The sequence below is a fragment of the Osmerus mordax genome, chromosome 2 (assembly GCF_038355195.1).
Source record: "Osmerus mordax isolate fOsmMor3 chromosome 2, fOsmMor3.pri, whole genome shotgun sequence".
NCBI classification, from domain to species: domain Eukaryota; kingdom Metazoa; phylum Chordata; class Actinopteri; order Osmeriformes; family Osmeridae; genus Osmerus; species Osmerus mordax.
The window spans coordinates 2,808,017-2,832,709 of NC_090051.1; the positions used below are offsets into that span (position 1 = coordinate 2,808,017).

At 51.1% G+C, this 24,693-nt stretch overlaps 1 protein-coding gene across 3 annotated transcripts in view; it reads left to right on the forward strand.

Annotated features, from left to right (window-relative positions):
- The window catches only part of ubr3 (ubiquitin protein ligase E3 component n-recognin 3), a 45,486-nt gene extending 24,444 nt beyond the window's left edge, over nt 1-21,042 (forward strand). For all 3 annotated transcript variants that reach the window (XM_067252710.1, XM_067252727.1, XM_067252719.1), the window contains exons 30-39: nt 1,590-1,675; nt 6,026-6,131; nt 9,278-9,378; nt 11,302-11,426; nt 12,699-12,806; nt 13,115-13,240; nt 13,588-13,767; nt 15,115-15,324; nt 18,005-18,144; nt 18,652-21,042. In XM_067252710.1, the coding sequence (XP_067108811.1) occupies nt 1,590-1,675; nt 6,026-6,131; nt 9,278-9,378; nt 11,302-11,426; nt 12,699-12,806; nt 13,115-13,240; nt 13,588-13,767; nt 15,115-15,324; nt 18,005-18,144; nt 18,652-18,769 (1,300 nt within the window). In that variant the 3' untranslated portion in view covers nt 18,770-21,042. The remainder of the gene's footprint in view (nt 1-1,589; nt 1,676-6,025; nt 6,132-9,277; nt 9,379-11,301; nt 11,427-12,698; nt 12,807-13,114; nt 13,241-13,587; nt 13,768-15,114; nt 15,325-18,004; nt 18,145-18,651) is intronic.
- The last annotated feature ends 3,651 nt before the right edge of the window (nt 21,043-24,693 follow it).

Consider the following 24,693-nt stretch of genomic DNA (forward strand, 5'->3'; position numbering starts at 1 on the left):
TCTGTCACAGGGCAGGGTGGAACGTTCCTCTGTCACAGGGCAGGGTGGAACGTTCCTCTGTCACAGGGCAGGGTGGAACGTTCCTCTGTCACAGGGCAGGGTGGAACGTTCCTCTGTCACAGTGCAGGGTGGAACGTTCCTCTGTCACAGGGGCAGGGTGGAACGTTCCTCTGTCACAGGGCAGGGTGGAACGTCCCTCTGTCACAGGGCAGGGTGGAACGTTCCTCTGTCACAGTGCAGGGTGGAACGTTCCTCTGTCACAGGGGCAGGGTGGAACGTTCCTCTGTCACAGGGCAGGGTGGAACGTTCCTCTGTCACAGGGCAGGGTGGAACGTTCCTCTGTCACAGTGCAGGGTTATCAGCAGCAGGCAGATGGAGCTTGGGAGAGGCTGCATTATCTATGTGAAATTGCTTTTCCTCACAGGAAGCCAGGGGACTTGCCCCCCCTAGGAGGCTGGGGTCGACGGCAGAATAAAAACAGATCTTTTTCAGTCTAATTTTAGTAACACCTATTTGCTCCCCAGATCCATTTATTATGTTTTGTTTTTTTGCCTAATTTCATCACCGTTTGGCTGTGGAAATTGGAATGTGACGTGAAAAGTGTTTGGCTATGCATAGGAAATCCACAGCTGGGATTATACACAAAAACTGATTTGATGCTAAAGGTCCATATTGTGCAGGATCTCAGCCTTGGAAATGCTGTCTGGTATTGATGTATACAAAGCAACAAATGATGCATAACAGGTTTGACTAGAGATTGTATTTTGTATGGATCTTGCTAAATGTAAATAAACCATAAATGAGGCCGTCAGTAACCTGATTGTGTGACTTGTTTAGATTGTCCGTTCATCAGCTGGATGTTGTAAGTCCTGATCGTAGGTTATTACAGGTTTTGGAAGTCTGACTGTTATTCACCGTTTCTCAATTAGAATGGACCTCCTGCTACCTTGTGTGTGTGTGTGTGTGTGTGTTCGTCAGGGCCTGCTGTACGTATTGCTTAACAGGGATGTGTGAGTGTGTGTGTTCGTCAGGGCCTGCTGTACGTATTGCTTAACAGGGATGTGTGTGTGTGTTCGTCAGGGCCTGCTGTACGTATTGCTTAACAGGGATGTGTGTGTGTGTGTGTTCGTCAGGGCCTGCTGTACGTATTGCTTAACAGGGATGTGTGTGTGGATGTGTGTGTGTGTTCGTCAGGGCCTGCTGTACGTATTGCTTAACAGGGATGTGTGTGTGTGTGTGTGTGTGTTCGTCAGGGCCTGCTGTACGTATTGCTTAACAGGGATGTGTGTGTGTGTGTGTGTGTGTTCGTCAGGGCCTGCTGTACGTATTGCTTAACAGGGATGTGTGTGTGTGTGTGTTCGTCAGGGCCTGCTGTACGTATTGCTTAACAGGGATGTGTGTGTGTGTGTGTTCGTCAGGGCCTGCTGTACGTATTGCTTAACAGGGATGTGTGTCGTGAGTGTGTGTGTTCGTCAGGGCCTGCTGTACGTATTGCTTAACAGGGATGTGTGTGTGTGTGTGTGTGTTCGTCAGGGCCTGCTGTACGTATTGCTTAACAGGGATGTGTGTGTGTGTGTGTGTTTCCTCAGGACCAACCTGGAGCTGGAACTCGTGCATCGTGGGGGGAACCTGTGTTCAGGAGGAGCCAGTGCTGCAGCCAAGCGCTCCTGCCTCAGTCAGTACCCCCCCAGCCCTAACATGACCCCAACATGACCTAACCCTAGCCCTGTCTGTCAGTACCCCCCCAGCCCTAACATGACCTAACCCTAACATGACCCCAACATGACCTAACCCTAGCCCTGTCTGTCAGTACCCCCCCAGCCCTAACATGACCCCAACATGACCTAACCCTAGCCCTGTCTGTCAGTACCCCCCCAGCCCTAACATGACCCCAACATGACCTAACCCTAGCCCTGTCTGTCTGTACCCCCCCAGCCCTAACATGACCCCAACATGACCTAACCCTAGCCCTGTCTGTCAGTACCCCCCCAGCCCTAACATGACCCCAACATGACCTAGCCCTGTCTGTCAGTACCCCCCCAGCCCTAACATGACCCCAACATGACCTAGCCCTGTCTGTCAGTACCCCCCCAGCCCTAACATGACCTAACCCTAACATGACCCCAACATGACCTAACCCTAGCCCTGTCTGTCTGTACCTCCCCAGCCCTAACATGACCCCAACATGACCTAACCCTAGCCCTGTCTGTCAGTACCCCCCCAGCCCTAACATGACCTAACCCTAGCCCTGTCTGTCAGTACCCCCCCCAGCCCTAACATGACCCCAACATGACCTAACCCTAGCCCTGTCTGTCAGTACCTCCCCAGCCCTAACATGACCCCAACATGACCTAACCCTAGCCCTGTCTGTCAGTACCCCCCCAGCCCTAACATGACCCCAACATGACCTAACCCTAGCCCTGTCTGTCTGTACCTCCCCAGCCCTAACATGACCCCAACATGACCTAACCCTAGCCCTGTCTGTCAGTACCTCCCCAGCCCTAACATGACCCCAACATGACCTAACCCTAGCCCTGTCTGTCAGTACCTCCCCAGCCCTAACATGACCCCAACATGACCTAACCCTAGCCCTGTCTGTCAGTACCTCCCCAGCCCTAACATGACCCCAACATGACCTAACCCTAGCCCTGTCTGTCAGTACCCCCCCAGCCCTAACATGACCCCAACATGACCTAACCCTAGCCCTGTCTGTCAGTACCCCCCCAGCCCTAACATGACCCCAACATGACCTAACCCTAGCCCTGTCTGTCAGTACCTGTCCCTCCACACCACCTCCATCACAGGGCTCCATCTGTGTCACTGCAGGGGTCTTTACCTCCTTTACCAACTCGCCGGTGTCGGGGCCCGTGTCGGGGCCCGTGTCGGGGCCCGTGTCGGGGCCCGTGTCGGGGCCCGTGTCGGGGCCCGTGTCGGGGCCCGTGTCGGGGCCCGTGTCGGGGCCCGTGTCGGGGCCCGTGTCGGGGCCCGTGTCGGGGCCAGTGTTGGGGTCGTGGTCATTAGAATTTTCTTTCTCTTGAGGCTTGACTGTTTTCAATACTCAAGTTTTTCATTACTTTATTTGGACTGGACTGAAATAGAAAAACCTGCCTGGAAGTGAACCTCAGTCTAGTGGTTAGAGACTTACTGTCAGTATCCAGTAAAGATCTAGGTCTAACGGGCCAGGTGGTGTCCTCTGTACCCCAGGGCTGTGCTGTTTAGACGGGCCGTGATGAGGGGCCGTGATGGGGGCCTTGATTGGAGGCCGTGATGGGGGGCCGCGATGGGGGCCGTGATGGGGGCTGTTGGGATATTGGGGGTGGCAGGACTTGTGTCCCGTCGGCCTCGCTGTAATGAGGTGTCCGGCTGAGATGGAAGGTGCTGGTCCATGCGAACCGAGGGACTGTTTGTAAAACTGTCGATTAGCTGTGGCAGCGAAGGAGAGACGAGGTCCCATGTGAGCCGGCGGGGCGAGCCGGCTGGCTAAACCAAGCGGACAAACGGGTCAAGTGGTGTTTTTAGTTGATTGTGATGCGAGGTTCTGGCCAGGTGGAGGGGGAGGAGGGCGGAGACTGAGTGATGGAGCTGTCTGGAGGTGTGCCTGGTCTCTGTGACACAGCTGTGCTAACGACAGCCTCAGGTGGTGGAGTGGGGAGGCACACACGGGCAGACCGTCCCACGAGGCTTTTGTAATGTTTACCTGAGACAGTGAGCTGGTTTTCGACTTTCTGCCGTTTTTATTTCTTTTGGGCACTTTAAAGTCACATCTTGAAAGACGATTCCACTCGTCACCCAGAACCTTCCTTTGTGACGAGACGAGCAAGGGCCATTTTCTCTGTCTGTTTAATTAGTCTGTTTAGTGGCGATAAATTTGAAGCACTCGCTGCCCTGTTGGAATGGCCTGTCATCCTTGAGTGGGGCAAAAGAGATTTCGCGCTGGAGGTACGCAATTTTCTGAGCTACATTAACCGTGTAGCCGTGCTGGCGGCCACATTTACTCAGTTGCAGAACATTAGTGTTCCTTCCTCATAGGAGACGGGTTATGGAGGGGAACGGGAGACATGCGCTAACTGCCAGCACCCCAGGGGGCGTCCTGAGCCTGCATCCCACGAGGCACTGCTTCTGCCAGTTAGCTGATGAAGGGGGGGGGGGCTGGAGAGGGGGGCTGGCAGGCAGTGCCTCGTGTTAAATCAGCTGTGCACGGCAGACCCTTCAAGTGGTCCGGTCAGTCGAGCAGCGAGGGTTAGAATGTGCTTAGCAGTCTCGGGATCTCACCGCGTCAGAGAAGGATACTTAAGATGTAGCGTGCTAGGATGTAGCGTGCTAGGATGTAGCGTGCCAGGAGGTAGCGTGCTAGGATGTAGCGTGCTAGGATGTAGCGTGCTAGGATGTAGCGTGCTAGGAGGTAGCGTGCTAGGATTTAGCGTGCTAGGAGGTAGTGTGCTAGGAGGTAGCGTGCTAGGAGGTAGCGTGCTAGGGGGTAGAGTGCTAGGAGGTAGCGTGCTAGTAGGTAGCGTGCTAGGAGGTAGCGTGCTAGGGGGTAGAGTGCTAGGGGGTAGAGTGCTAGGAGGTAGCGTGCTAGGAGGTAGCGTGCTAGGAGGTAGCGTGCTAAGATGAGTCTGGGTTTGTTGACGATTTTAATAGAGTGCCTTTCCACACGGGGGGTGGAGGGGTGTGGCTGGGGGCAGAGAGGTTGGAGGGGGGTGGAGGGGTGTGGCTGGGGGCAGAGAGGTTGGAGGGGGGTGGCGGCGGGGGCTTTGTTGGGTAATCTGGGCCCACCATGGGTCACACAGACATTACACATCTGTAATCGGAAAGGATGACAAGAAAGGCGGGCGGGGTGGGGGGGGGGGGGGGTGTAAAGGATCAGGGCACATGGCGGGAGCTCTAATAGGATGCCGAGCCAGATGGATATCAGGGGGCTGAAGGCGCCTGTGATGCTGCTGTCAGGGCGTGGGGAGCTGCAGGCTGGGGGCAGCATGGAGGACTGATAGGGAGGCGTCACTGTGCCCTGCGGGGGGTCCGGCAGGGGGGCGCTGGGCTTCCGCCAGGCCGCGGGGCAGGGACTGCTGCCGGGACACACTGGCTGTCCTGTTCCCCCTCCTGTGGAGGAACTCCGTCTGATAGAACAGCAGAACTGCTTTGCAGCTAGCGTGGTTGCGGTGCGCACATGTTCCACCTGTAGAGGGCAGTGTTGGTTTAGGTTTCGGCTAGCCGACTGAAATGGAAGTCAATATTGCAGCACTGGTTGTGAATGTATTGTTTTGGTGCATTACAGATGTGTCATAACTCTCTGGCAAACAGAAAATCCAATGGTATGTGTGGATTGTAGGGTTGTTGACACGAGAGGTTAGGATTTGTAACGTGTGTGTTTTTGGGTCTGTTTTGGTGTACTGGCATCTGATGCAGGCATGCTCTCGTTCTTCAACCCGTGATTGAATGTTTTCCAAAAAATCTTAAAAATAGGATTAGCTGGGTCCTCTTCTGAAGTCACATTTTTCACTCTAGCTTTAATCGGCGTTCATGTGAACCACAGCTATAACAGGAAAGTAGGTTAATTTGTTTTTGAGCTATTAAGATCAAGTGAAGACATGGTTCCAGAAGGGAACACGTTTTCTTTCATAACGTCCTTTCACAAGGGTGACATCTGATCTGGTCGTGTATCACTCCTTCTCTTTGTCTCTCTCCTGCTCAGTCATCAGTGTCCAGTCTCTCTCGTTAGCTCAAGTTGTTTCCATTCTGTCATACTCCTAACATGCTTTTTATGAAGCGTTTCCAACACGAATACAATTCCCCTCTGCCATTCCAAGTCTGTGTGAGGGAGTGTTAACATGTTTATAAGCCAGTAACGTGTGTGTTAACATGTTTAGAAGACAGTAACGTGTGTGTTAACATGTTTAGAAGACAGTCACTTGTGTGTTAACATGTTTAGAAGACAGTAACGTGTGTGTTAACATGTTTAGAAGACAGTAACGTGTGTGTTAACATGTTTAGAAGACAGTAACGTGTGTGTTTTCTTGTCTTTCAGACCAGCTGTTCCATGTGTTGAACATGCACATGCGTCTGTACAGCATCGACTCTGCGTACAACCCCTGGAACCGGCTCACCCAGATCACCCCGGGCAGAGAGGCAGAGTGAGTGGCCTCCACCCCCAGCCTCTACCTCCACCCCCAGCCTCTACCTCCACCCCCATCCTCTACCTCCACCCCCATCCTCTACCTCCACCCCCATCCTCTACCTCCACCCCCAGCCTCTACCTCCACCCCCATCCTCTACCTCCACCCCCATCCTCTACCTCCACCCCCATCCTCTACCTCCACCCCCATCCTCTATCTCCACCCCCAGCCTCTACCTCCACCCCCAGCCTCTACCTCCACCCCCATCCTCTACCTCCACCCCCATCCTCTACCTCCACCCCCAGCCTCTACCTCCACCCCCATCCTCCACCCCCAGTCTCTACCTCCACCCCAAGCCTTTGCCTCTACCGCCACACCTCAGCCTCTTAACACAGCCTTCCTCCAGCCTCGCCCTCCAGCCTCCACAAGCACTGCTGTCTTGTTGCACTCACACACACACACACACACACACACACACACACACACACACACACACACACACACACAGGGTAATCCCAGTGCCACTCTCCCCTCTCTCTGAACACCATCTCCTCCTGGCTCCTAACAGCTTTTCCTTCCAGACAAAGAGGAGCTAAAAACAGAGTAGGGGCCGTGTGTGGTTGCCATAGATACCAATAATTGCCGCATCTGGCAAATTACCGGCTGCTCCACAGAGAGCGAAACGACCCTGTCACAATCACTGCACCGGGAATAGCCCGCCCGGCGTACCGCCAGAGTACGAACCCAGAGTACAGCCATCTCTGCCGGCCCGCCTTCACAACACGCTGCTCTGGAGCCAAAGGACATTTAACATTTACCAGAGGGTCCTGCCTCACTCCTCCCTGCCTCACCCCTCTCTGTCTCACCCCTCCCTGCCTCACCCCTCCCTGCCTCACCCCTCCCTGCCCTCACCCCTCCCTGCCTCACTCCTCCCTGCCTCACTCCTCCCTGCCTCACCCCTCCCTGCCTCACCCCTCCCTGCCCTCACCCCTCCCTGCCCTCACCCCTCCCTGCCTCACCCCTCCCTGCCTCACCCCTCCCTGCCTCACCCCTCCCTGCCTCACCCCTCCCTGCTTCACTGACTGTGAGGGGGATTTATTTTTGTGTGTGTCAAATGTGCTTTTAGCGGTCAATACTGTTCTATTGTCAAGATTCACATTCTGAAGTGTTGCCAGCGAGCCACTCGTATAACTCTCAGCGCTGTTAGCCGGGCTAACAAGCTCTCCTGTTCCTGTTAGCAGAGGAAGACAGCGCCCGTACCTGTTACTGCTGAAACACCAGCAGCCAGGCAGGAATCTCACAGGACCACTCTGGTGTTAAAAATACCTTGTTAGGAATATTAGAAGGATCTGCAGTCATTGGTGTCCTGGGGCAGTCTGGTTGCTCTATTTAAATAGGGGAGGGGGGAGGGAGGGGCCTGTACTGTGACCTAGACACACTTTCATTTCATTCATTTTAAAGGGTGTGTAAATGTTGAATACATAGTTTCATGGAGAGATTGTGTTTTTTCTAAACAGACTAATTCATGAGTCATTTCAGTTTGTCTGGGATAATTGAATAGCCGAACGGTGCCAGTGCATTTGTCTGTCTGGGATGGGGATGGTGCCGTGTAGGAGCGGTTTTCATCCTCGCACTGCACATTTAACCAGAGAGTGCCTTCAGAATGGAAGGTATTATTCTCTAAGTGCCTTTCACCTCGTATGAAACCCTGCCAAGCGAGAGCAAGCTCTCTGTGGGCAGTCAGAAGAAGGAGGGAAAAAGCCATTTAAATGGAGTTGGCAGTCAACAACAATATGTAGCGTATCTGCTGCGGCATTAAGGAAGTAGGTCAGGTGTACGAGAGGGCTGTGCTTTGCCTTTCTACAGCTGCGTGAGAGAGCTGTGCTTTGCCTTTCTACAGCTGCGTGAGAGGGCTGTGCTTTGCCTTTCTACAGCTGCATGAGGGCTGTGCTTTGCCTTTCTACAGCTGCATGAGAGGGCTGTGCTTTGCCTTTCGACAGCTGCGTGAGAGGGCTGTGCTTTGCCTTTCTACAGCTGCATGAGGGCTGTGCTTTGCCTTTCTACAGCTGCGTGAGAGGGCTGTGCTTTGCCTTTCTACAGCTGCGTGAGAGGGCTGTGCTTTGCCTTTCTACAGCTGCATGAGGGCTGTGCTTTGCCTTTCTACAGCTGCGTGAGAGGGCTGTGCTTTGCCTTGCCTTTCTACAGCTGCGTGAGAGGGCTGTGCTTTGCCTTGCCTTTCTACAGCTGTGTGAGAGGGCTGTGCTTTGCCTTTCTACAGCTGCATGAGGGCTGTGCTTTGCCTTTCTACAGCTGCGTGAGAGGGCTGTGCTTTGCCTTTCTACAGCTGCATGAGGGCTGTGCTTTGCCTTTCTACAGCTGTGTGAGAGGGCTGTGCTTTGCCTTTCTACAGCTGCATGAGGGCTGTGCTTTGCCTTTCTACAGCTGCATGAGAGGGCTGTGCTTTGCCTTTCTACAGCTGCATGAGAGGGCTGTGCTTTGCCTTTCTACAGCTGCGTGAGAGGGCTGTGCTTTGCCTTTCTACAGCTGCGTGAGAGGGCTGTGCTTTGCCTTTCTACAGCTGCGTGAGAGGGCTGTGCTTTGCCTTTCTACAGCTGCATGAGGGCTGTGCTTTGCCTTTCTACAGCTGTGTGAGAGGGCTGTGCTTTGCCTTTCTACAGCTGCGTGAGAGGGCTGTGCTTTGCCTTTCTACAGCTGCATGAGGGCTGTGCTTTGCCTTTCTACAGCTGTGTGAGAGGGCTGTGCTTTGCCTTTCTACAGCTGCATGAGAGGCTGAAGTGGATGAGTCCTAGTGGAGACCTGGAAGTAGATCTTTGTTTAGGCCAGTTTAATTGCGCCTCATCGTCATGGAGGACTTTGCTCTTATGAATAAACACGGCCTACATTCCTTCATGTTGTGGACCTAACCTGTCGTGTGTACTCATTTGAATGCCCCAATAAACGTCACTATGTCTCACTGCACCTAGTTTGCAAGAGTATAACATGTTACGATGAAGGCTCGTTACGATGAAGGCTCGTTATCTATGGATCACATGCAGTGTCATGCATGTGTATTGATGACTGTGTGTGTGTGTGTGTGTGTGTGTGTGTGGTGTGTGTGTGTGTGTGTGTGTGTGTGTGTGTGTGTGTGGTGTGTGTGTCCACAGCGGCCTGGATGAAGAGCGTCCTGAGGTTCCCATGCTGTTCCGAGACGTCCCCTCTCTCCTGATCATCTTCGTGTTGACCATGCCCCAGCCGCTACGCAAAGGTGCAGCCTCCACTCCCCATCCTTCTCTCTCTCTCTCTCTCTGCTCTGTTCTTCAGGCCTGAGGGAGGGCTAGGGGAGGGGGGTAGGAAGGGAGGGAGGGGGGGGTAGGTCTCTCAGGGGCCAGGCCCACGATGACAGAGCCATTATCAGACCTAATCATGAGCGAGCGCGGGGCGGGGCAGGTTCCTCAGCCTCATCGGGGGGGGCCGGGGGTGGGGAGCAGGGTGACGGGGCCCTGGTGTCTCCTTCACGTGCCCTTCATCTCCAGACGGGGAGTGGCTGTTAGGATCTCCTGCTGCTCAGGCCCCCTCACGGCAGGTGGAGGGGAGGGTGGTGGAGGGGAGGGTGGTGGAGGTGGAAAGGGGGGGTGGATTTTGAGGGAAGAGGAGGAGAAGGGTGGGGGTGGAGGTGGGGGGTGGAGGGATGGAGGGGGTGGAGGGGGTGGAGGGAAGTGGTGGGTGGGTGGAGGTAAGGGTGGAGGGAGGCAGGGAGGGGGTGGAGGTGGAGGGAGGGAGGGGGTGGAGGGAAGTGGTGGGTGGGTGGAGGGAGGGGGTTGGATAGGAGGCCAGGGCTGGGTGGAGGTAGGGGTGGAGGGAGGCAGGGAGGGGGTGGAGGTGGAGGGAGGGAGGGGGTGGAGGGAAGTGGTGGGTGGGTGGAGGGAGGGGGTTGGATAGGAGGCCAGGGCTGGGTGGAGGTAGGGGTGGAGGGAGGGGTGGAGGGAGGGCCACCCCTGCCGATGCCCAAACGGCAGCAATCACGTTTAACGGGGGACGGGGTCGTACAAAGCTGATCATTTCCGTGATGACTGAATTGGTTGAACCCAGGAGAAACCCTGGAGCCTGAAGATGTGAGCATGAAATGAGCAGACGCCGTCATGAAAGCCCTCCACAGCGGAGGACGTGACGGAAGCCCAGGGCTTCAAAGCTGCCGTGGTGGAACTCACCAGCATCATCAGAGCAGGACGACAGCAGAGCTGTTCCAGGGAGAGGTTGTGCTTGGGATGTCGTGTCTCTGCAGCTAAGGCTGTCCTCTATCGACGGACAACCCCCCCGTCCCCCGTCCCCCGTCCACACACACACACACACACAGCTCTTCAGAGCCTGCCAGGGAAAACCGCACTCAATGTCTCATTAGCCTTTAAATAGGCTTTGTATCTTTTTCAATTCCAAATTGATTAAAGCCAAAAATAAGCATCATTACAGCACTCATTGTGAGATCAAGGATTGATTTTTTTGATCGACATCTGGATGAGAGACGGGTGTGAACAGTGTTTCATTAACGCTCCGGGCATGGGGAGCCCAGGCCAGGCCTGGGATTGGGCGAGGACAGCAGGGTGGAGGAGTGGCCTGGCCTGGGATTGGGCGAGGACTGCAGGGTGGAGGCGTGGCCTGGCCCCATAATGACTCTACACCTTGTCCTTCACGGCAGTAAAGGTGTTTGTGTGTGCTTTTAATGCAACGCTGTCACACAAGACAATGAGCTGTTGCAGTGGACCTGTCACTAGGGTTCTATTGGGAAAGGGGGGGAGGGGGGTGGGTGGTGTGTGTGTGATAATGGAGCTCATTGTGTCAGTGTCCGTTCTGAACCAGGAGCTGTCCCCCCCATCACACCTCCCACCTGGAGGACTCTGCTAATCACCTCCCTGTGTTTGATGAACCTTTTCAAACACAGGGAGCAGGGAAAGAGACATTTCCCTGGCAAATAGACCTGTCTTAGTGGGCTCCACCCAAGACAGGCTGATCCACCTGTTTAAGGGGCTCTCCTTTAAAAGGGTCCCTTAAACTGAAATTGGTTCTCTATATCCCGAGAAATGTAATTTATTGTATGTAAACAGTAAATACATAATGCACTGTATGGATTTCGAGGCTCCTTGCTAAATGTCAGTTGGTGTTCAGTGTGTAACTTGTGTTGTTTCTCATGTAGAACACTTCATGTGTGTGGTGAGGATGCTGTACAACCTGCTGTACGCCCAGGCCCTGGCTGCTCTGTCAGGCAGGTTCAGCCCCGAGGAGAGGCAGGCCTGGAGCACGTCTGGAGCCCTGAAGAAGGTACCACAGACCGCCTCTCTCTGCTGACCCCGCCCTGCCTCTCCCCAGGCCACCCCCTGCCTCTCCCTCTGCCTCTCCCCCCCCCCACCCCCTGCCTCTCCCTCTGCCTCCCCCCCCCCCCCCGCCCTGCCTCTCCCTCTGCCTCTCCCACCCCCTGCCTCTCCCTCTGCCTCTCCCCCCCCCACCCCCTGCCTCTGCCTCCTCCCCCCCCCACCCCCTGCCTCTCCCTCTGCCTCCTCCCCCCCCCCACCCCCTGCCTCTCCCCCCCCCCCCCCCCCGCCCTGCCTCTCCCCAGGCCTCACACCCCCCTGTCACTCACGTGTGTTTCTGTGTTTCTGCCTTTGTTGCTTCTCCCTGTTCTCAATGCACAACCATATTAAATAGCTGTATTTGATTTCTGCTTGGAGATCGAATAAGCTATTACAGTCTTTCTTTATGTTGTATGTGAGGCCGAGAATATCGATCTTCATTATCAGTGAACGTGTGATTGCAAACCACCGCTCCATTAATTGGCTATTCGTCTTCAGCCTATTAAATCTGTATTAGTGAGCGGCTAGTTTGAATGTCAGTGGACAAATAGCGAAACCCCTGCCTTAAGGATGTTGCCATCTATTATCCAGGCACGACTGAATATCCCCCCTCGTCTGGGCCTCAACAATGCAGCCCTCGCTGTCATTAAGACGCACACCAAATCCTTATTGTTAACACCGTCCATATTTGGAAGGATGTCGTCGTATTTAAATTGCGCGAGATAAAGGAAGACGGCAAGTTTCAGAGCCTAGATCAGAGCCCAGAGGAAGGAAATCCAGAGACATTAAATTCCTCTTCTATAAATCTTTGACAGAGGACGCCAGGCTAGATAAGAGGGCTGCTGTTCTAAATTCCAGCACCGTCAACTTGATAAATGCCAGCAGCTTTTCCCCATATAAAATATTAGTCAAACCAGTTGAATTTTTTTATCAGGACACGCATTCGGTAATGTCTCTGTGCTTATCGACGGTCAGATATTTTATTGCATGAAAAGAATTATTGCGCACCAGTTTCATTCTGCATAAATTATCATATTATACAGCGCAGCCCATTGTTGTAAGATAGACTGAGTACTTAGGGAGACACCGGGACACAACTCTCGCACTACTTCTAGAACTTTACAATGGATCATTTAAAACTCCGTGGGGCGTTGCTTTGGTTGGAAATCCTACCGTACGCTCCCTGAGCTGCTAATCTTCATTTTGTCCGAAACTGTTTTATTTGGTTACCTTACACCTACAGAATGCAGCCAATGCTGACAAGTCTAGTGAAGCCCTCCTAGGCCATGTCATCGGTGAGCTGTCCAGCGAGAGGAGCGTGTACGATGTGAACCTTGAGGAACCTTCCATGGTAAGTCTCCCAGTTCGAACAAACCATTTTCAGAACAGTTCGGAGATGTTCTGATCCAGTAACCCGCAGAACTCAGAACTAGGCCTCCTCTATCTATCACTGCATCTCTCCTGGTAGCTAATCCACTAGTCTGTGCATCCCCCCCCCCCCCCCGTCTTCCTATTTTCTCTTGCATGATGAATTGGCCATTACCTAGAGCCACAATGGTTAGATATCCCCAGTCTCCAGGAGAGAGATATATATCACCCCATTATCAGCCAGCTGTTCCCATGTTATTGATGAGGCGTCACTGCGCTTGCCTTCCCCAGCTGAGCTCCAGTGTGTGGTCCCCCCAGTCCATCGAGTACAGCCTCCAGCAGTTCTGCCTGCCCTTCCTGCGCCTCTCCTGCCTGCTGCAGCACCACCTGTACGGGGACCACCTGTCCGGCTGCCCGGTACGTCACCACGGCCGGCCGCCCGCCCGCCCTGGCTGCTCCTCCCCCAGCAGGGCCACCGGGAGTCCTGTCCCACAAGCTCCCCACGCCCACACCTCTTAACACAAGGACTGTTTTCTTTTAAATGTCGATGATATGATATGTGAGGTATTCCAAATCCACCAATGAAATCAGTTTAACAGAGGACATTTGACACCAGGAGCGTTTATACATGTCCAGCTCATGAGTGGACCTGTATATAAACGCTCCGCAAGTCAAATAAACACCACAGGTGTTACCCTCCCTCTAAGAAACCGTAACCAGATGGAGGTGATGTTGATTTCCTCCTTGTCTGTGCGTGTCCTCAGGAGGATGACGAGTTCTCCTCCCTGGCTGTGTGTCTGGGGCTCCTAGCCCCCTGCCCCCAGACCTCCAACCCCATCACCAGTGCCTCCTGTCTGGAGTGGGCAGTGGGAGCCTTCCCCCTGATCACCCAGTGGTGCTCCGAGGTCACCGGGCTGTCCGACTCCCAGGCTGAGCAGTCCTTGGTGAGCTTGTGCACTTCACCCACACCGCGGCTAACCAGGTTCACCCACACCGCGGCTAACCAGGTTCACCCACACCGCGGCTAACCAGGTTCACCCACACCGCGGCTAACCAGGTTCACCCACACCGCGGCTAACCAGGTTCACCCACACCGCGGCTAACCAGGTTCACCCACACCGCGGCTAACCAGGTTCACCCACACCGCGGCTAACCAGGTTCACCCTCACCACGGCAACCAGGTTGGCCCTCACCACGGCAACCAGGTTCACCCACACCGCGGCAACCAGGTTCACCCTCACCACGGCAACCAGGCACCCAGATGTCTCCAGGGCTCCCACAGGGATCTCGATCAGCGTCCCCACTGTGTACTGCCACGTCTTCAAACGTATTTTAGCCCCGTGTGGAAGAAGCTCCTGGTTTTCAGCCTGGGCTGGTCTGTAAGCTGAGCCCAGGAGAGTTATGGCTGTACAAGTCAGGCGTTTGTCGGCCTGCTTTGTCATTCAGCATTGACCTTTGAATGCCGTACATCACTTGATGAGAACTCTGTGTTTTGATCGGCCGTTTGGATTGTTTCCACACTCCTCCTGCACGGTTACTTGTTATTTATGATCCCAGAGATGAGCTGAAGGACAGGAGAAGGCGCAGCACAGCAGCAGATAACAGGAAGATTCATTCAATTGAAGGCTAAATAAAAGTCGCGATTTGATCTCTTTTTTTTTTTTTTTTTTTTTTTTTTATAGCTAGTAGCTACCTTATCTATTTCTATTTGTGTTTTGTGGTAAATAGATGATGCAAAAGCGTCGATATGTTGCAGTGACGTCCTGCAGTGAAATCAGTGGACATCCCCTGCTTCTAGTGGCAGTGGAGATCTGAGAAGTGGTCAGCCTGATTAATGGTGACTCAGGCCTCATTAAGGCAGTAGAGAGGAGCTCATGCAAACTGAGGCATCATGGGTAATAAAGAGGACGTCTGGTGGGATTCGGCTCTGATGTTCAGTGATTGACAGATCCTGTAGTACAGACACAGTGCTCCTCCAGGCTAGGGGTGTTGTAGGTTACACTCGGGTCCAGTTCGCCAGTGTCTCCAATGCTTCAACCATGCTAACCCAAACCAGAACTGCTCTGTGTACGTCTGTTAAAGGTTACTCCAAACATATTTTATTGACGTTGTTATACAGAATAATAAATCCTGTTGTGATGGGTCTCTCCTCCCTCAGACTAACCATAACCACTGTGTACAGCAGTCAAAGGTTACTCAAGACATCATTGAATTTACAGTACGAAATACAATATTTGTGCTTTGCCATACATAATAATAATAAATCTGTTGTCGTGACTGGTCTCTCCTAGACCCTGCTGGTCCAGGACCCTCAGTGGGCCCCCCCCCATCTCCTGCAGCTCCCCGACAACTACAACACCATCTTCCAGTACTACCACAGGAAGGCCTGCTCCGCCTGCAAGAAGGTGCCAAAGGACCCCGCCCTGTGCCTCGTCTGTGGGGCCTTCGTCTGCCTCAAGGGCCTGTGCTGCAAGCAGCAGGGCATCTGTGAATGTGTTCTGGTGAGTCACTGCCTCTAAGGGCCTGTGCTGCAAGCAGCAGGGCATCTGTGAATGTGTTCTGGTGAGTCACTGCCTCTAAGGGCCTGTGCTGCAAGCAGCAGGGCATCTGTGAATGTGTTCTGGTGAGTCACTGCCTCTAAGGGCCTGTGCTGCAAGCAGCAGGGCATCTGTGAATGTGTTCTGGTGAGTCACTGCCTCTAAGGGCCTGTGCTGCAAGCAGCAGGGCATCTGTGAATGTGTTCTGGTGAGTCACTGCCTCTAAGGGCCTGTGCTGCAAGCAGCAGGGCATCTGTGAATGTGTTCTGGTGAGTCACTGCCTCTAAGGGCCTGTGCTGCAAGCAGCAGGGCATCTGTGAATGTGTTCTGGTGAGTCACTGCCTCTAAGGGCCTGTGCTGCAAGCAGCAGGGCATCTGTGAATGTGTTCTGGTGAGTCACTGCCTCTAAGGGCCTGTGCTGCAAGCAGCAGGGCATCTGTGAATGTGTTCTGGTGAGTCACTGCCTCTAAGGGCCTGTGCTGCAAGCAGCAGGGCATCTGTGAATGTGTTCTGGTGAGTCACTGCCTCTAAGGGCCTGTGCTGCAAGCAGCAGGGCATCTGTGAATGTGTTCTGGTGAGTCACTGCCTCTAAGGGCCTGTGCTGCAAGCAGCAGGGCATCTGTGAATGTGTTCTGGTGAGTCACTGCCTCTAAGGGCCTGTGCTGCAAGCAGCAGGGCATCTGTGAATGTGTTCTGGTGAGTCACTGCCTCTAAGGGCCTGTGCTGCAAGCAGCAGGGCATCTGTGAATGTGTTCTGGTGAGTCACTGCCTCTAAGGGCCTTTGCTGCAAGCAGCAGGGCATCTGTGAATGTGTTCTGGTGAGTCACTGCCTCTAAGGGCCTTTGCTGCAAGCAGCAGGGCATCTGTGAATGTGTTCTGGTGAGTCACTGCCTCTAAGGGCCTGTGCTGCAAGCAGCAGGGCATCTGTGAATGTGTTCTGGTGAGTCACTGCCTCTAAGGGCCTGTGCTGCAAGCAGCAGGGCATCTGTGAATGTGTTCTGGTGAGTCACTGCCTCTAAGGGCCTGTGCTGCAAGCAGCAGGGCATCTGTGAATGTGTTCTGGTGAGTCACTGCCTCTAAGGGCCTGTGCTGCAAGCAGCAGGGCATCTGTGAATGTGTTCTGGTGAGTCACTGCCTCTAAGGGCCTGTGCTGCAAGCAGCAGGGCATCTGTGAATGTGTTCTGGTGAGTCACTGCCTCTAAGGGCCTGTGCTGCAAGCAGCAGGGCATCTGTGAATGTGTTCTGGTGAGTCACTGCCTCTAAGGGCCTGTGCTGCAAGCAGCAGGGCATCTGTGAATGTGTTCTGGTGAGTCACTGCCTCTAAGGGCCTGTGCTGCAAGCAGCAGGGCATCTGTGAATGTGTTCTGGTGAGTCACTGCCTCTAAGGGCCTGTGCTGCAAGCAGCAGGGCATCTGTGAATGTGTTCTGGTGAGTCACTGCCTCTAAGGGCCTGTGCTGCAAGCAGCAGGGCATCTGTGAATGTGTTCTGGTGAGTCACTGCCTCTAAGGGCCTGTGCTGCAAGCAGCAGGGCATCTGTGAATGTGTTCTGGTGAGTCACTGCCTCTAAGGGCCTGTGCTGCAAGCAGCAGGGCATCTGTGAATGTGTTCTGGTGAGTCACTGCCTCTAAGGGCCTGTGCTGCAAGCAGCAGGGCATCTGTGAATGTGTTCTGGTGAGTCACTGCCTCTAAGGGCCTGTGCTGCAAGCAGCAGGGCATCTGTGAATGTGTTCTGGTGAGTCACTGCCTCTAAGGGCCTGTGCTGCAAGCAGCAGGGCATCTGTGAATGTGTTCTGGTGAGTCACTGCCTCTAAGGGCCTGTGCTGCAAGCAGCAGGGCATCTGTGAATGTGTTCTGGTGAGTCACTGCCTCTAAGGGCCTGTGCTGCAAGCAGCAGGGCATCTGTGAATGTGTTCTGGTGAGTCACTGCCTCTAAGGGCCTGTGCTGCAAGCAGCAGGGCATCTGTGAATGTGTTCTGGTGAGTCACTGCCTCTAAGGGCCTGTGCTGCAAGCAGCAGGGCATCTGTGAATGTGTTCTGGTGAGTCACTGCCTCTAAGGGCCTGTGCTGCAAGCAGCAGGGCATCTGTGAATGTGTTCTGGTGAGTCACTGCCTCTAAGGGCCTGTGCTGCAAGCAGCAGGGCATCTGTGAATGTGTTCTGGTGAGTCACTGCCTCTAAGGGCCTGTGCTGCAAGCAGCAGGGCATCTGTGAATGTGTTCTGGTGAGTCACTGCCTCTAAGGGCCTGTGCTGCAAGCAGCAGGGCATCTGTGAATGTGTTCTGGTGAGTCACTGCCTCTAAGGGCCTGTGCTGCAAGCAGCAGGGCATCTGTGAATGTGTTCTGGTGAGTCACTGCCTCCTATCAAGCCACAAGTCTCTCATCCCCAACACGAGGGACCACCAGTGATATCTTGTCTTTTATTTTATATATATATATTGTTTACTTTTTGATGTTTCTTCCGTAATATCAGAGATATAAGAGAGATATAGTGGTATAAGACACGGTATTTAAAAAACGATTAAAACTTGCCATATACCTCTGAAATGCGTCCTTGTAGGTGCGCTGACTCGCCATGAGCGGAATGCGCATCCTAAGAATCTGGTCTCTCCAGGTTTGATGGTAACTGTGGTCTCTGTCTCTCCAGCACTCCCAACACTGTGGCGCGGCGACGGGCATCTTCCTGCTGATCAACGCCTCCGTCATCATCATCATCCGAGGGCATCGCTTCTGCCTGTGGGGGTCCGTGTACCTGGATGCCCACGGAGAGGAGGACAGAGACCTCCGGTAAGAGAGACCGGACCGTTCGTGCTCGGGGGCTCCAGCCTCGCCTCGCATCATATCACCCCCTCTCAGGCCCACGTCCAGTCAGGGGGCTCGCTCGTTTGATCCATCGAGTTACACATTACACACTCACACTGTAGAGAGTACTGCTGATGGTCAAGGATTAGATAGTTCTGACTGTATTTACATTGTTTACATTGTCATCTTATCCAGAGCGACTTACAATAAGTACAGGGACATTCCCCCCGAGGCAAGTAGGGTGAAGTGCCTTGCCCAAGGACACAACGTTATTTGGCACGGCCGGGGAATCGAACCAACAACCTTCTGATTAATAGCCGGACTCCCTAACCGTTCAGCCATCTGACCCACCGTATTTTGGCGGTAAAAGTCAAGGAATGTCTTGTTTTTAACCAGGCCCAGTGCAGAGTAACCACATCGCAAGGCTACCAGGCACGGGGAACGAGAATAATAATAACAACCATAATAATATCTCAATCCTTGTTCCTCCAGCCGTGGCAAGCCCCTGTTTCTCTGTGAAGAGAGGTACCGAGTGCTGGAGCTGCAGTGGGTCTCGCACACCTTCGACCACATCAACAAGCGCTGGGGGCCCCACTACAACGGCCTGTGAAGGGGCCCTGCATACACAGCAGCCCCGCAACTCCAGCTGGAAAAGAATCTCCATGGTTTCATGTGTCTGCCTCTGTAAAACTGGGAATCTTATGATGTGATATAAACGAACATGCAGTGAGAGTGGCGCTGCTACAGCCTTGGTTTATGTGAAGTTTGGTGTACAATCATGCCTAAAGACTAACAAGCGTGTGTGTTTATTTAAGTGATTTACCGTGTGCTTTTCAACAGGGAGAAACAAAATTTGACAAGCTGGATAAGTGAAAGCACAACCTTGCCCAGAGAAAAAAAGATAGGTTTAGAAGGCTTTTCAAGCCCAACATATAGTTTGTTTTCTGCAACAACAAAAAAATAGATTCCCTTGGTTAGAGTAACGCTCATTTGTCTCCATGTATGAGTTGATGCATATCCCTCATCTAAGCAACATCTCGTTGCCGGCATGGGTTTCAAGCTCCTGGTGAGGGTAGCGATGTTGTTGCAAAATGAGTGTTGGATGGAACATAGTGGAAGGCAGGAGAAGTCACCCATCAACACAGTTTATTGCAAACAAACAAAGGCTCGTTTTTTGGGGGGTCAAGTTGCAATTCATCCTCAGGAATTTTTTTGCTGTAGTTTAAAATACGAAGTTTTTAATATTTAAATAAAATGCTGCTGCTCATTGTTCGATTTAAGTAATTTTACCTTTGTAAAGATTCTTTTTCTTTTTCTAAAAAATAAAAATGGTGAAGGTTTTGAGTTTACGGGAGATAGAGACAGCCTGTTGACTGAAGCTCACTGCAGAGTTGAGAGATGTGCGGTCGTCACTGGATTCGACACGCAGTCCTCCTTCCACTAGGCCTCGCTGGCTCTGACAGAAACATTAGACAGCCGTTTCCCAGACCAAACCCAGTAGACTGAAATACAGACAAACCTGTGTGGATCAAAGTACATCTGTCCACTTCAGTTTACATGTTTGCCCATTTGATTTATATTTCTTTATTTCTTAGTATTACATTTTTCACAAATTCGATAGTTATTTTCTTCCTGTAAAGTTGAACACGTTTAGATTTATACTGATGTGGAATACTCCAACTACATGGGGGAAACCTTTATCATTTTGTGCTGGTGAGGAATTTAGCAGTTTGAAGGTTTTTAGTCATTGGGCGTTGGGCGAATGTTCAAATGTCTGGTTTCACATGCTTTCAGTGAGCCCTTTCTGTGAAGATGCAGTAAATGTCGTGAAATGTTGTGGGCATATCAAACAACTCTTTCTTTTGGATTAAAAGGAGATTACGGGAGGGGGGGAGAGAGATCTGAAGGATAACATTTGGTCCGTTTGTGTATTCATTGTGTTACCTAGTGTGAAACTTTTGAGAAGTGTCATCAGTCTATTAGTGCTGTATCACAATAACAGTAGATCATATTTTCCGCACTGTCACCTACCTTCGTCTGTATGTTTTTGGTTGCCAAAATGTATATCCAAAATAGCTAAGCATACAGTAGACAATCCCATACAAGTTACTCCAAATTGTAATCACTGACTGACAAGTCATGGATGCATTCCAACATTAGAGTTCAGTTGAGCATCTTCAGTACCCATCATACACGCATGTTTTCCACTCCTTTGAGTTAACTGTTTCAAATGCTTAGTTTCATTCACCATTTCCCCCTCCGAATGAGTAGACACTTATCCAGCTGTGCCTGTAAGGTTCATGTTACTTTTGATATTGGAAAGAAAAAAATGTACTGTGGGATCCCTGGTTGATTAATGCTGGTGTTAGTACGTTTTGCTGGTCCACATTGTGCTGGAAATAGGATTTTTTCTTTTTCTTTTAGGCAAACACTTGAATGATTTCCTCTTGAATTCACGCATGCTGCTTATCTGTTTACTCTGATGTTCCCCAGCCTCTTGTTTTACAGTCCCCAGTCTGTACATGACCGCAACAGAGTGGCCAAGGGCCGATGGCTGTACACTTCATCTGAAAGCTCTTTGCGTGTTCTCCTGTATGGATGAAAAGAAAGAATACAGTACATTACTGTAGGTGCTTTCTGAGTTGGATCAGGAAGTGTGACTTAGACATTTAATGCAAAATGTAACATATGTGAATAAAATATAAACACACTGATTCCTGCTTTGCTTTTTTGTGTCTTATTATAGCTAATAATGTGTTTCAGAGGCTGATGTCCCCATACAGAATTTAAAAACGTGTCTGTAACCATTTATTTCCTGTACCCACTTTGGCAATTAAATATGTGTTTTGGTTGCATGTCAACCTTAATGCACTCTTCATGGAAGCCCTGTAATTGATTTGCTCTCATCGCCACGTGCTCATCCTGTTTTTACTCCCAACTGGATGTGCAGCATAAACCTGAAAGCTAAATCCGGTTTCATAGTTTGCTCCACTCAAGATTTTAAAGCCATAGTGTTGGCCTTGTATAATAGATATAAGTTGGGCAGTCCGTCATGTTAACCAGCACAAGATCTTCGCATTTTCGTCCCCTCATCAGAGGACAGTGCAATACTCATCTGTTGCAGTGCAGCCATAAACGCTAATCAAAACTAACTTGTTTGTGCACTGAGGGGGAAAGTGGGTTGAAGTTTCACAAACAATAGAGGCTCTAACCTAATGAACAAGGGCCTACAAAGCCTGTTTTGTGGAATCTTCTCTAATTGGGAGAAAATGCGAGACATCCAGCTGATGCCAGCAAGGCATTTTACAGAGTTACACTGTTAAAACAAATGCTACGTTACAGATGGAGGCGCTTTCAAAGGGTTTTATATCCAACATTACACTTTAGCAGTTTAGTTATCCCAAGCCTCGGTAAGATTCCATATGAAACGGCGATTTTCAGTGGCATATTGCCATCAATTGCAGAAAATGAATTGCCTACGAACATTTGAAACATTTACTTTGTTGTTGTTTGGTAACGAGTATAGCTAACAAGGATACGGTCTGTTCAGGTGCGGTAGCTTGGTTTCCTGCAAGAGGTGCTCAAGTTTCAGTTAATAATTAATCCTCACTTACCCTCTTGCATTAAGTGAGGAAAGAGAGAAAATCTGTTCGGATATGTCGCCATGGAAGGTAAGCTACACAGAATACATTTATATTGATTGACAAATCATTTGACTGTATATTACATTGAGTACCTTGAAAGTGTGTAGGTTTAGAGGTACAGTAACAGCAATCTAAGGAGAAATGCGCCGCAGGTTGAGTCATCAATTTGTGATGGAGACGAGTGATGCTTGGTGTAGGCGTACAGTTGTGGGAATGTCAACAGAAAAGTCGTCAAAGTTATTATGTGTACCTTTGTCTCTGTTCTGTTTGCAGGAATCACTAATGGAAACACAGGGGCAGCAACGGCAGGGTAGGCATATCCAATCTAGCCGACTGTCATTCTTCATTTTGCTTGTGCCTTCGAGATGTTTCTTAAAAAGTATTATTTTGTGGCATCAAAAGTCATCGAAAGTCATCCAGTTAAACCCTTGTTCCTTCAGATTGTGTTTTAGATTCTATACAATGAAGTGACAGTTATAAACTCATTGTAGGTGTTGCCTAGGCCAAAGTTAGCTAGATGGAGCCACAGTACCCTGACAATGTTTTTATTTCACCTGCATGACCAATTATCTTAAATCACCCAGGCCTCACTGCCTATAATCTAGATCTTGGATGAGGCCTTCGCACACCCCTGTGGATTAATAATATACAATAGCTGTACTTGTCTCAAGTAGCTCTAAACATGTTTGTATTTTAAGTTTTTAATTTACCTACATTTTTTTTACGTAACGTGGTCGCCATAAATAGAGACTGATACTGAGTGAATGGATTGCTAAAACTGCGACAGGTTTTTTCTCTCATTCATTTTAATGTAATTATGTATTTGTATCGCCAATAATTAGGTGCGCTGTTTTTACTCAATACTCAGGGGTCTTGGAAACACAGACGAAAATCACCTCAAGGCAAAAGAGTTTTTCCACCTCCATGGCAGGATCTGGTGAGAGATAGGACCAGATACCGTGAATCCTACTATCTGTAGCATTCGCCTGTACATATCACATAGATGTTTTGTACATATGGTATCAGGGCCAAATTATCCTCAAAATCCCCCTAAATAGTACAACGCAAATTGTAGGAAAAATGGGCAGTACGTTGGTCTCAATTTCTAAATACACCTTAAGCTCATCCTTCCCTTTGCTCCTAAGTGTGTGAGGTCCCTGTATCTCTCTCTTTCTCGCCTCTCTCCCTCTCTCTCTACTCTCTCTTTCTTTCTCTCCCTCTCTCTCTCTACCATTGAGGCTGAGATAGAGGACATCTTCAGTATGTGGTCTTATGATTTGACTTTGAGGATGAAGGATTTACTGTAAAGCCTTCTCATATCCCCTTAACAGGGATTATAGCTAAGGAACTGAGTTTTTTTTTTACCACAGTAAAGTGTGGTGGCTTGGTAGTTACTAAGATGCTGTAGTAGCCTATCAAGTGTGTGGTGTGAGAGAGAGGGAGAGAGTGAGGGAGAGAGAGGGAGAGAGAGAGTTAGACGGAAGCAGAAAATTAGATTAACCACTTTTACCTTTTGCAACACTGGTTCTGGTGTCAAATGCTAACGACCTGTTGCCAGACAGTATGCCTCGTGGTCTGGAAAGTGCCATGGTGCTCTCCCAGGCTCGGCCCACCTCACCGGCTGGACAGAATGATGCACAGCGCACTAACAAGAGTCAAGGTCTCCTGGCTCCTATTTCTGCTCTGACACGGTTGCTGTAGCTGTGAGGTGTAGCTTCCGCCCCATGTGTTGGGGATCATTCGATAGACATTTACATTTAGTCATTTAGCAGACGCTCTTATCCAGAGCGACTTACAGTAAGTACAGGGACATTCCCCCCGAGGCAAGTAGGGTGAAGTGCCTTGCCCAAGGACACAACGTCATTTGGCATGGCCGGGAATTGAACTGGCAACCTTCTGATTACTAGCCCGACTCCCTAACCGCTCAGCCATCTGACTCTCACAATGCACATATATAAGACATCCATGTTGGCCTTTACGCCAGTAAAACGTACCGTGTGTCTGTGTACACATTTTCTACAATTGCACTGAATAACTCCTGATGAGTTTGTGTGTACACATAGCAGTGAGGTCACAGGATCGTGTGTGGCATGTTGACACAGTGTTGCAGCAGACAATGAGGAACCTGAGCCTGCTCATCAAGCTACGCCGGTGTCCAGTTCTTAGGGATCTCGCTCTCTCTGTCTTTCTTTCACTCACGCTCTCTGTCTCTCGCTCGCTCTCGCTCTCTCGCCTTCTCTACTCCCTCCCTCTCTCTCTCTCCCTCTCTTCTCCTCTCTCTCTCTCTCTCTCTCGCCTTCGCCCTCCCTCTCTCTCTCTCCCTCTCTTCTCCTCTATCTCTCTCTCTCGCCTTCTCTACTCCCTCCCTCTCTCTCCCTCTCTTCTCCTCTCTCTCTCTCTCTCTCGCCTTCGCCCTCCCTCTCTCTCTCCCTCTCTTCTCCTCTATCTCTCTCTCTCGCCTTCGCCCTCCCTCTCTCTCTTTCCCTTCCTGTCCTCCAGTCAGTGTATCCCTGAGCCAAAACAATTGAAGGCTTCCATCCTTGTGTGATTAGAGGCAGCCTGTATCACAGTCACTGGACATAATTGTGCTGTCTCTTGGTTGCAGTAAAAGTTTGACAACATCTTCTGAATGAGAGCATGCTGTGTTTAGTTTTGATGTCTTTTAATAAGCTTTGGAATTGAAATTGAAATCTAGTCTAGCCTACTGACAGTTATCTGTTTGAAACGGAAAACATGAATGTTTCTCTGTGATGGTGTATCATGTTGAGGATTGGCCAGGGGTTTGAGTGCCTGGCAACATGACTGCTGGGACTGGTGTTACGGCAAAATAGGGTTGTGTTTTTATAGCTATGCCCCTGTAGCATTTTGGTACATTGTAACACAACATCAC